Source organism: Rhea americana, unplaced genomic scaffold, assembly GCF_003343005.1.
Source record: "Rhea americana isolate MKP2758 unplaced genomic scaffold, rheAme1 scaffold_300, whole genome shotgun sequence".
Taxonomy (NCBI): Eukaryota; Metazoa; Chordata; class Aves; order Rheiformes; family Rheidae; genus Rhea; species Rhea americana.
In genome coordinates, this window is record NW_028186425.1 from 300,671 (window position 1) to 313,303 (window position 12,633).

The following is a 12,633-nucleotide window of genomic DNA, read 5'->3' on the forward strand; positions in this document are numbered from 1 at the left end:
CATGCTCACCTAAGGCACGTGGCAGGTCCCCTCAGGGTGGCACCCAGTGTGGGGACCAGGGCACCTCTCTAGGACCAGACACGGAGCTGCAGCGCTACAGCTCAGGGTTACAGGCCCGATGGTCCCCCTGTATCACACCACCTCCCTCCAGACCTGACGCTCCACACGAGCAGCCCTTCCCGCCAGCAGCTCCCGAGGAGCATCCGCAGACAGAACCTGGGCGGGGGATAAAACACGCTGGAGGTTTTCATTTAAGGAGCTGATAAAACATCAGCATTAGTTACCTACAGACAACCAACGGACGAGTCGGTTCCTCAGGTAGCCGCGTCCACGACGGCCATCGCTGCCTCTTTCCCGGGCACGCCTGCGGCCGTCCCCGCGCTCGCTCGCCGGGCGCGGTTTCTCCTCCGGACACGCGAGGACGAGCCGTTCAGCACTGCCGATGCCCTCCCCACGCCGCGCGACCACGGCCGCGGAGGGCGGGACACGCGGCAGCGGCTTTCCCGGCCCGGCCTCGCGCGCGCCCCGAGCCCGGCGCCCGCGGGGGCACCGCCACCGGCCCCCGGGGAATCACGCTCCCGTCTCCCTGGCCCAGCGCCAGCCCGCAGTTTCCTTCCTTTGGCACTTGCCATGCGCTTTCATTTGCGCAATAAATGCTTTTTTCTCCTTATTTTCAAAACGTGTCATGCGGGATCAAAGCGGCATTTCAGCAGGGGCGGGCAGCGACGGCCACGCGCCTGCCGACACCAGGGCAGGATGCGGTCCCCGAAGGGACACGGGTAACGGCCCGGACAGGCGCGTCCCCTCAGGCGCGCAGCCCGGCCGGGCGGCCTCGGGCGTTCGACACCATCTCTCGTTAAAGCCGTTAGAGAAGGAAGGGGTACGGCGAGGTAGTGTGCGTGCAGGGCGCCGCAAGGACCCAGCTGGTGTCACGGAGCCCAACCCGCGCAGCGCGGAGCGCCCCGGGGCTCGCGGGCCGCGGCGGCGCGGAGCCGCGCTGAGGCCCGACGCGCTCAGTGCACCGCAGGAGTGGGCGGGGGGGCGGGGCGGGGCGCGCGCCGCCCGTGTTCGCCGCCGACGTCACAATAGCGGCTGGCCACCGTCCCTACCCGGTCGCAGCCGATCGGGGCTGGTTTGAGCTGGTGCGTTGCCATAGCGACGCCGGCTGCCCTATATATAGGAGCGCCGCGCGAGTGGCGAAGCTTTGTCAGCCGCGGCGCCCCGCTCGCTCGGCAGCGCAGCGCAGCGCCGCGCGGCCGCCCCGCTCCTCCTCAGGCAGGGCGCTTCCCGGCCGTTAGCTCTCCGCGCCCGGCTCGGAGGAGGCGGCGGCGGCTCGGAGCGAGGGCACCGGCCGCCGGCGAGGCTCGACAGCGGCTCCCGCCGTCGCCGCCCGAGGTGAGGCGAGCGGCGGCCGAGGGGTGTGTCCGGCGGGGAGGGGGGGAGCGGCGGCCGTTGGCGCGGCGGCAGGCGCGCGCGGCGGAAGCCGGCCGGCGTGGAGCCACGTGTCTCCGGGGCCGCTGCCAAGCGGCCTGGGCTGGGAGCCGGCTCCTCCCGCCGGGCGCGGGGCCTCCCTCGGCGCCCGGGGAATCCCCAGCCCAGGCCGGGAGGGAGGAGAGGCAGAAAGGTAGGCTCCGGGCGGCTGCAAACGGGTCAGGCGGGCTTGCGCGGGGAGCTGCTGGCGGCGCCTCCCGGCAGCGGCGGAGGGGGCGGCCCCGCCGTGGCCGCTGGGCTCTTTCCGGGGTGGGGAGAGGCAGGTGCGTGGCAGGAACAGGGCCTGGGGCGCTCACCCTTGCGCAAGGCAGCTCGGCGCCCTGGCGCGGGGCGCTTTCCCAAACACACCTGCCTGAGCCCTGTCCTGAGGCCGAAGCCTTTCCCTGCTGCGGAGAGACAGCCGTTGCTTGTTYCTCTGGCGGACCCAGTATGGGGGTGGGGGCTCCCGGCTGCTTAGTAAAGGCCCCTTCTTCCCCCCCTCACCTCCCCGAGCACGGGCACGAAAGCCAAACTGAAACGACTTCTTGAGGTGTTTCAGTAGTAGGGGCTGGAGGATTCATTGTGCCCCGCTCCCGAGTCAGACCGCACAACCCCGGCTGAACCGGGAGGCTCGYTCTCCCAAAGGGTTGTATGAGTTTATGGGGGGGGGGGGAAGTAGTCACAGTGAGAATAGATGAACCAGCCGTTTCCTTCCCGATAGCACTGAGCAACTGTTAACTCCAGGGTCAGGAGTGCCTCAGGCACCCTTTCTAGACGCCTGCTTTGGTATTTGACTACAAAGCCTGCAGGCATGACTCAGCTGTGCCTAAATACAGCTTCTGAATAAGGGAATGTTCTGGAGAGCACCTTCTGAATGAGCACAAATTGCCTATTTTTCTGGGAAGCTGTAGACACTTGGCACACAATCCAAGTAGAAAAATAAACTGGAAGGCTGTATTTTGCATGTACATGATCATATGTTGTCTATGTTTTGTATGAGTGTAGTTAAAATTGTGTAATAAGATGGAGATAGCTCACAAATGAAGRCTTGTAAGGACTTCTTGAAGAAGTTATTGCTAGAATAGATCTGCTGTGACCAGTAACAAGTACCATCCATTTTAGAGATTAAAAGGAAAAGTGCATTTCATGCAGCTCCATACAGAGTTGAGATAAAAGAGGATAAGCTAAAGTTGTCTTGATGGTGTTCGATTCCTTTAAGCACAATTAGAAATGCCTGAATTGCTTTTGCATAACTACGTCTTGCTGAAATAATCCTGCAGTAAGATGCAGGTTCCCTTCAGTAACAAGTACTGGAACAGCTTGTTAWAAGCAATTGTATTTGTCGTCTCTTAGGGCTTTTCCAAACAGGCTTTTAAGAGAAGACTTTAATCCAGCTTCTGGGGGAATTAACACTGCATGTGAATGAGAGCAGTGGGAGAATGAGACTTGATGGGTTGTTAGGTATTTTTTCATTAGAGTCAAAGCTCAATCTAGTTTGGATCTCAAATCGGCTTTGCCTGATAAGTGAGAAACTATCAAAAGATGCTAAGTAGYGTTGTCACTTGTTCCTGCTCAGGAGCCACGTTTTCTGTCCTTGGTACCATATGTTTCTGAAGGCTGAAATGAAGTAGTGTAATCATAGATTTTTAAGTCCCTCAGTAGATGGATGTCTGTAGTATACATAGTGTACGAACTGCATAATTCTTTTGGTCTTAAACCTTTTACAGGTTAACAATGTTCTAAAACCTGTGAAAGATAACCTATGTTTTCTTCTATAAACMGCCTTTTTGAAAAAGGTGGGAACAGTGATATAACTAAAAATGTTAGTGAATGACTTACGCATGGCATAGTTCTTCAGTCCTGTCTGTATGACTAGATTGTGTTAAAAGCTGAGGGAAGGCAGAGGGCTGCTGGATCGAGTTACATGAAGCCATATCTTCCCTGTGAGTCACTTGCAATGTTGATATCTTTAAGCTGTAATACACTTCTGAACAGCTTAATTGAGTAGCCAATTATTCTGTATTTGGACTTGCCTATTAAATGAATGACCCACATACCTTGCATGGACTTCATGGGTTTTGGATAGAAGAGGAATGCGCTTTAGTTCAGATTCTCAGAGACTTTTCTTGGCCAGTATACTTGTTAAACACACAGATTTATGGACTACTGTAAAGTGCTGTTATCAACTGTTAATTGKGATCACTGTTAAGATTTGTGTCTGCAGACCACAATTAGGAACCAGTGTTCTAGCATGTATCTGCCACTCCTGACAGCTGATGTTTTCCTTGTGTAGTCTGGAGGCTGTGGATAGAACAAGGAAGCTCTTAACAGCCAACAGAGCAGCTTCAGGGAAAGCCCTGATCCTTTCACTGGTTTATGCTTGATCTGAACTGCAGTGAGATCGAGGTACCCGACTCTCACCTAGAGTCTGTTCAGAGGTCAATAACGTACCTAAATTCTACAGTGTTTAAACCACTTTTYCAGAGACCAATGAGCTGCATTAAATAAGTGCTTAAGAGATGTTAGAAAAGTGCCAGTGTCAAAGTACTTTACCACTAGTCATAGTATTGGAGGCAATATTAGTATAGGAGTGAAGGAAAAAGACTGAACTTCCAGGGACTTAAAAATCATATACTTTCAGATATTAACTTTTTTTTCTTGAGTAAGTTCAGTACAACATCATGTAGTTGCTGAACAGAGCATAACTTGCCTTGAATCTAACAAATTGYTTTTTGTGGTGTGCCTGCTTGGTTCTAATTAATCCATCATCCATAAGAGTTTCTACTCTTTGCTGCTGCCAAAATGATCACTGTATGAATCATATGATCACTGTAATGGTCATAACTTATGGTTATATAATCATACATGAATCAGAATGAACTAACGAATGTTTTTTTGGATCAACAGGTTGTACTTAAATCCTTTGACGTAAACCCGAAATCTCAGAAATCATGAACAGCTTCAGCAATGAAGAATTTGAATTCACCTTCCTTGATGAAGGCTTTACTGCCAAGGATATCCTCGACCAAAAAATAAATGAAGTGTCGTCTTCTGTAAGTATGATAGGAAGATGATTGCTTTCATGATGTTGCAAATCTATGTTAAATGGAACAGTTGCCTTTACAGATCTTTGCAAGGCAGTCTCCTCAAATGTATGACCTTTAAGCTTGCTCTGTTATTCACTGTTTGTTTATCTGTTTGTTCCAGGATGATAAAGATGCCTTCTATGTTGCTGACCTTGGGGATATTGTAAAGAAGCACATGCGATGGCATAAAGCTCTTCCTCGAGTAACCCCTTTCTATGCTGTAAAATGTAATGATAGCAAAGCTGTAGTGAAGACACTTGCTGCTCTTGGTGCAGGATTTGATTGTGCCAGTAAGGTAAGACCTTATGTATTTGAAGTGTTAGTGTGTATATATGAACACATCTTGTAAAGATGATAGTACTTGGTTATGCTTAATTGTTCAGCTTTATTTTACTGATTAATTTGATCATCTGTCCAAAAATAAGGAATCTCTCTCATGAGGCCCTGGAGAGGCCTCATCTCGAGTACTGTGTCCAGTTCTGGGCTCCCCAGGACTGTGTCCAGTTCTGGGCTCCCCAGTACAACAGAGACATGGAGCTACTGGAGAGAGTCCAGTGGAGGGCTACAAAGATGATCAGAGGGCTGGAGCATCTGCCCYRTGAGGAATGGCTGCAAGAGCTGGGGCTCTTCAACCTGGGGAAGAGAAGACTGAGGGGGGATCTTATCRCTGTGTACAAGTGCGTGAAGGGAGGGTGTCAAGGGGACRGGGACAAACTCTTYTCAGTTGTCCCGTGTGACAGGACTAGAGGCAATGGGCAGAAACTGAAGCACAGGAAGTTCSRCCTGACYRTGAGGGGGAATTTCTTCCCYGTGAGAGTGACGGAGCACTGGCACAGGTTGCCCAGAGAGGTTGTGGAGTCTCCTTGTCTGGAGCTCTTCAAGGCCTGCCTGGATGCAACCCTGCCTAACATGCTCTAGGTGACCTTGTTTAAGCAGGGAGGTTGGACTAGATGATCTCCAGAGGTCCCTTCCAACCTTACTGATTCTATGATTCTTTCTTCAGACAGAAATACAGCTGGTGCAGGGCATTGGCGTACCTCCTGAGCGAATAATATATGCAAATCCCTGCAAACAAGTATCTCAAATCAAGCATGCTGCCAGCAGTGGTGTACGGATGATGACTTTTGATAGCGAAGTAGAACTAATGAAAGTTGCAAGGGCCCATCCAAAAGCCAAGTAAGTTATGTTAATTGTTCTGTAATTCTTCTTTGGCGTTTCCAGGTTGCTAAAGTGTCTGTTATCTAAAACTTGCCCTTTATTAGTTAGGACATGATTCTAGCTATTGAAATCTAATCCTGTATAGCTTACTAGCACATTAGGGGGAAACAGACAAGAAAGCTTGCTTATTTTAAGATTGGTCTTCATTTATAAGGTCATACCTGGCTGATTAAGTGATCTGCTTAAGCTTGTGAACCACTCTTTTTTTTTTTTCTATTTCTAGGTTAGTCTTACGCATCACCACTGATGATTCCAAAGCAGTTTGTCGTCTGAGTGTTAAATTTGGAGCTACCCTTAAGACTAGTAGGCTTCTACTGGAGCGGGCAAAAGAACTTGACCTTGCCATTGTTGGAGTTAGGTGAGTTGATTGTATCAAAACATAYATCAAATGAGCATTCTTTAAATGGTCTGCTTGATACTAGAGATGTACACTGAGACTTGAGTTTAGTATGAACTTCACTCAGCTACCAAATGGCAACTGATACCTTGTATCTCTATCCTAGCTTCCATGTTGGGAGTGGTTGTACAGACCCAGAGACCTTTGTTCAAGCCATTTCTGATGCCCGCTGTGTGTTTGATATGGGAGTAAGTATAGACTGACTCTTTCTGGTGCTGCTCCTGAACTGTTGTGGCAAACTGAATCAAAGGCAAAATAACTGTGGAAAGGAAAGAAAGGGGTTAAAAGATAAGGGGTTAAAAGATAAAAGAAAGGGGTTAAAAGATAAGTCATTAGCTTCATGTTGTTGGAATTCTTGAAGACTTGATGGCTTGCTTTGACAGCAGCTCTGCAAAACTCACCTAGGTATGCATTAAAATCAGTAATAGTCACTTGAGTTTCAAATGCTGAAGTTGATCAGTTAGCTCATGTTCCTGAAGTGTTAATGAAGTGACTTGACTTTACTTGTTAAGCTGAAATGATAAATTAAGAATGTTTTATTAACACTATTCTATTTAATCTCATTTTAGGCTGAGCTTGGCTTCAATATGTATCTGCTTGATATTGGTGGTGGCTTCCCTGGTTCTGAAGATGTCAAGCTTAAATTTGAAGAGGTATAGCTTTGTTAACTTGTCAGGTTGTGGAATCTTTTTGAATTTTTGTATGGATTAAATATAAAATCTTGCTTTTATGTTAGTATACAGACACATGTTTAAGAATCTGTGTAGTCATAAACCAAATTTAGAAACGGTTTTCACACAAAAACRCTTCTTTTGGAAGAAGAGAGGTGGCTGAGGATTAGTAGGACTTTTACTTACAGCACTGTCAGAGCATCTGCAAATCCAAAATATTAATAAATGATAATAGATATCTATGTAAGGTATCTGCAAAGAGTTCTGCAGAATAAGGCTTTYGTTAATAATGTAGTACACAGGTGAGGCAACACCAGCCCACATATTGATGAAGGCTGGCTTCTAGTATTGTATTAGCTAACATGAAGTATCAAGAAAAATGGGCACTGGTATTATGCCATGGAGCCAAATACATTAATGCTTCAGTTGGAGACAGCTTAATCATTGATATCTTCAGAATTTGGAAATAATTCTGTATTTGTAAAGGCAACTGGATTTCAAAAGTGATGACAAAACCTGTTGAGTCTTAAGATCCTTTAGAATCTGGTGAATGGAGGATATTGTGTGACAAGCGGAAGTACAAGTTAACTAGGAGTCACCTGTTGAAGTGTGGGGACTTGAAGGAGAGTAATGCTTGTTTAATGACTCTAGGAGGGGTGACTGCAGACTTGACTGAGTTCTTTGGTCAGYTTAAGCTCTAAGTGCTGTCTACTTTGTCTTGTACAACCTTAATTCTATACCAATAAAACTGACTATGAAATAAAAGCAATCAGTGGAGATTAAATATGAAGTTATAACTGACCCAGCATATCATTGTGGGCATATAAGTCTGACTTAGTTCTAGACTTTTAAACACGACCTGATTTAACTACTGATGTACTAATAAATGTAACTTGTTGCTCCCTAGATCACGAGTGTAATCAATCCAGCACTGGATAAATACTTTCCCTTGGATTCAGGAGTAAATATTATTGCAGAACCAGGAAGATACTACGTTGCATCAGCTTTCACACTGGCAGTCAACATAATTGCAAAAAAAGTTGTATTAAAGGAGCAAACGGCTTCTGATGGTATGTAAATCAAGACCTAATCTTATTTCTAGCCCAATGTATGTTTCTTTCCAAGCTCTTAACTGGTGTCTCAATTCTTCTAGATGAAGAGGATGCAAATGACAAAACTCTCATGTACTATGTGAATGATGGAGTGTATGGATCATTCAACTGTATCTTATATGATCATGCGCATGTTAAACCAGTTCTGCAAAAGGTATGTGAATTCAGATTTCAGAAGTATTACATAGATATAGCAAAATCTTCATACTACTTGCACTTTGTTTGTTGCTCCCTCCATGTAGCCAAGATTTGATATTTGGCTGATAAAGCGTACAGTGGAACTAATTTAAAACCAAGGGTGGAAAAGAACCTGCAAGCAGCTTTCCCGTGGTGGGAAAAGGTGGTGTGCTGTTCTTCTCAGACTAATTAGGATATTGCTTTTATCCTACTAATTGTACTCAACTTCCTTTCTTTAGAGACTTAAACCAGATGACAGTTGCTATTCCTGCAGTATATGGGGACCAACATGTGATGGTTTAGATCGTATTGTTGAGCGTTTCAATATGCCAGAGTTGCAAGTTGGCGATTGGATTCTATTTGAAAACATGGGTGCCTATACTGTTGCAGCAGCTTCTACTTTCAATGGATTCCAGAGGCCAACAATATACTATGTGATGTCAAGACCAGCATGGTTAGTAATTTAAGCTTTTCATGTGGCATTACTTTAATCTGCTGAGAGCTTTTGATACAGATATCTGAAGTGAATTGATCGTGTTTAATTGGCTGTCCCTTCACAAAAAGGGCCGTAGTTTTGCTCCTATGGCTTTCTTAAGTTTCATTGTGGGGTGAAGAAAGGCAATGCCTCTAAAGTTTTTTACTGCACGCTTAAAACAGTTACGACAATTAGTAATTACTTGTGTTGTACTGCCTCCCAGGAAAAGTAACTTAAAGGGCTAATGCTACCAGTCCTTTCATTAACCTGGCCTCTGGCTGGTGTCTTTCCTCTCACAACACATGGAACGTTGTTACAAATGTTACCTTCCATTAACTGGAGCTAGAGGCCTCTGTCAGTTACAGTTTCTTCTAAGTTTGTAGCTTGCTGAATACTATTAGAAAAACAGAAAARTAGCTGTATCAGTGGGACTGTACTGCAGGCCTTTGTAGCACAGAGCAAAGCTTTCTGGCATATCATCTACAAGTAAAGATGTACAACTATAATAGCTAGGTGACTGTACAAGAGACAAGATTATATACATCTAAATAAAAGGTAGTGAATGGGCAATGTAGCACCACAACTTCTTGTATTACATGCAGCATAAATTAGCCAGATCTGTTAAGTTCTTCTGTTTTGAGCTTGTCTTTTTGGTACAAGTCATGAGTATGAAAAGTTAAATGGCTGTCACTGGTGGGCTCCCTTAGATATCTAGTCTGTTATCTAAGAATGTGGAGATATGGGGTAAGGGACAATCAGTGATGTGAGTCTGAATTTCTGAGGTAATGACTGCTAAGTCATTAAATCTTCATAGTATGTGGTATATAGATGCAGGTACAGGTAGGTGCTGATGAGTAAACATAACTTTTTTGGCMCTCTAGTTCACTGGCAGTGACCAAAATGCTTTGTCTAGCTGCTTTGTGTAGCCCATTGTAGTGAAATATTCTTGACTTCTCTTTCTTTTTCTAGGCGATTAATGCAACAGATTAAGGAGCAAGGGTTCCTAGCTGAAGTGGAAGAGCAGGATGTTGCTACTTTGCCACTCTCTTGTGCCTGGGAAAGCGGAATTGAATATCCAGCAACTTGTGCTTCAGCTAGTATTAATGTATAGACAACACTTAGTAACTAACTGCAAGTTTAGTCATCAAATTTAGGGCATTTGGGGGACCATTAACTTAATTCTTGCTAGAATTTTTAAGTTTTTTTTTTTAAGCTTAGGTTTGGCATAAATGCAACAAAATAAATGACTAGGAGATGGGGGTCACATTTATCTGTGTTCCTATGGAAACTATTTGAATATTGTTTTATATGGATTTTTATTCACTTTCACATATGCTACTAAAGACTAACCCTCAACTGTCAAACAAGTATTTGTAGCTTGTGTATGGCAGAATGGGCTAAGCTTAGTGTTTGTGACCTACCTGTTTTAAAATAAAGTATATTGAAATAACTGGTTGTGTCCTTTAAATGTATAGAACATGATTTAGTCATGAATGACTTGTASTACATAAGAGCAGAAGTTGCTGTAAATCAGTGACCTTCTGTTCTCATTAGAGTAGACGAGAGCTTTTTAACAGTAGAAAAATACAATTTCCATTTTGTGCCTTACTTGCCTACCCCTTCTCCCTCCCCCTCATACTCCCTCAAGTGCATTCTAGTGAAGGAACTTCTTAATGGGTAGAGGGGAAATTACTAGTCAAGTTTTTTCCATCACATATGATTAAAGACCCAAGTTAAAAAATCTAAAATTGCACAATTTCCTCATAGGATCCTATTAGTCTGACTACTAAACAAGGAATTAACACAGTTGTGTATTGTAAACTGCTGAATGTAGTGCAGTTCCTATTCACATGTAGTTAGCTACTATAAACTATTGTTTATGGGGTGTTTGAACACAATCTTTAATTATGAGGAGAAAACAGCACAGTAGACTTCCATGGCTACTACCAAAACATTACTTGTTAAATGTCCAAGGTATAAAATATGTAACGGGGAAGACTAAGCTACTGGAACATTATGTGGCTGTTTATACTATTACTTGTATCTCCCCACTGTTGCCTAGGGGACTAGGATAAAATGACTGATTGGAGGAAGCAAAAAAGATACTACGTCTTTGCATATACTATAATTAAAGTTTTTATGTGATCTTAAGAAAATGCACATGATAGTTTTGTAATTTACTACTTAGTGTCAGTTATGATCACCTTTAATCCAGATATTAAAGTTTAACTRAAGATTAGCTAGTACAGGATCTGTTGATGAAATCAATTCAAGTAGAGCATTCTAACCTGATGCTAATTTGCCAACTGTTATACTAAAATTGCAAAATGTTTTGGACAAATGATCTGCAGGTCCTTGTTCCAGATGTGTTTGCCAGATGATCCTGYGTTGCACACATCTCAGCAAATGCCTGATGTGTAAAGAGGAAAACTTACTAAATAAGTATGTAAGGCTCTAACATTTCTATTGTAAATTATGAAACTGAAAGGTCATCCAAAAGTAACATTGCTAGTGGAAATAGTAATGTCTCCAGGAAAATGAGAAATGAAATCCTYTTCAAAGGCTAGGAGCAGCTGTGGAAGACCTCTTAACCTCTGCTCTGTGCTTTCAGCTGAGATTAAACTCTTCTAGTCTATAGGCTGAGTAGACAAGCAACTATATGATCTCATTCCTGATTTTTTTGAAGCATCTATATTTATCACTTTTTGAGGTTGCTTCACTCCTGCTTTCAAGACTGTGATTGAAATAGCACTTGCCTTTTCTCACACAGCCAAAAGCGTAGCTTGCCAGGTGTTTGGCTCCTGAACTTAAGCAGACTTCAGGACATATGTGTAATGAGGTAAGAGCCTGTGTCTATTTTCAGAGAAACTCCCTGTAACCAGATGAGGGCTTTTTATTTGGCTTCTCCAAATTCATAGGGATACTTAACTCTTCACATGGAAGGAAACACTGGAGGAAAATTTAACATATATAGAAAAAGTAATGCTGTAAGGTGTACAATTTTCTAAAAGAGATGTAGGTAGTTCTGACAGTTTCTACTTGAAGACTCTGGATGGTTGAGGCAGAAGGAAGTACAGCTGTAGTGAGATCTTCAGCAATAACATCTGTACTAGYAAACAGTGTGAGGGCCTATTCTCTTCCCTTTATGGGCAACAGGTACAATCTTGGTTACCTTCAGGAACAGCAGTCAAGACCATTCCCAGCAGGTGGTTTGAACTGATCACTCCTGGAGGCTAGTCAGCTGCCTGAAAGAAACTTGGCAGGCAGCTGGTTGTTTTTTGTTTTTTTTTTTTTTTTTTTTTTCTTTTTTATGTTTCCCCAAAATAGATGACTGACCTCAGTTTTCCCCATCTTCTTGTTCTATGTTATAGCCTCAGCTGGTGCTCTGTAAACCACGTAAGCATTAGGAAAATCCCTGATGTTTAAAAGGATCTGTTAACRTCTATTTAAAAATTAATTCTGCATTTCCACAATCTTGAACTGCTGGGTAGTTGGTCACTACAGCTGTGAGAGCAAGCTSACTGACTGGTACTTGTAATAAATCTTTACAATAGTGTGTGGTTTTAAGCGTGATACATATTTCTCATTTAAACTTGGARTTACAGTGAGCAGATATTCTGGGCTTTGGGATGCTTAAGTGTAGTACATATATTTCTGCTTCATCTCACAACTGCTGTGAAGCTGGCTTTCATGGAATCTTAGTGGTCCACTTGCACTTTTTTTTATTGGAGTCAAAATATTGTAAGTGCAGAAATCATTCACGGTAAAGACCAATCTGACTCTGTGGACTCCTTAGTTTCCTACCTGGGAATACATTTAGTACTGTGAGCGGGACCATCATGTAGCACAACAAAGATGTAATAAAGCAACTACCAAATTGCTAGCCAAAAACAATTCATTTTCATGGTCCTCCCCTCCTCCCAAAGGTTGGGCCATTGAAGCCTTTGCTGTTTTGCCACATTCATTCATCAAATCCAGTTGTTCTAACTGAAAATTTTAATTATTCCTCCCTGGAGCAAGCTTGTCT

The 12,633-nt window shown here is 44.2% G+C and overlaps 1 protein-coding gene across 2 annotated transcripts; it reads left to right on the forward strand.

Annotated features, from left to right (window-relative positions):
* The first annotated feature begins 1,174 nt into the window (after positions 1-1,174).
* On the forward strand, positions 1,175-10,056 carry ODC1 (ornithine decarboxylase 1). Of its 2 annotated transcripts, none has more exons than XM_085309708.1 (11): positions 1,175-1,395; positions 4,378-4,523; positions 4,678-4,851; positions 5,560-5,732; positions 5,998-6,132; positions 6,278-6,359; positions 6,741-6,824; positions 7,750-7,912; positions 7,996-8,108; positions 8,371-8,585; positions 9,576-10,056. In XM_085309708.1, the coding sequence occupies exons 2-11, from the start codon at positions 4,422-4,424 to the stop codon at positions 9,715-9,717; spliced, it is 1,383 nt and encodes a 460-aa protein (XP_085165834.1). In that variant the 5' UTR covers positions 1,175-1,395; positions 4,378-4,421; the 3' UTR covers positions 9,718-10,056. The 2 variants fall into 2 exon arrangements, with proteins under 2 accessions (XP_085165834.1, XP_085165835.1); XM_085309709.1 differs by lacking the exon at positions 1,175-1,395 and adding an exon at positions 1,487-1,624.
* The last annotated feature ends 2,577 nt before the right edge of the window (positions 10,057-12,633 follow it).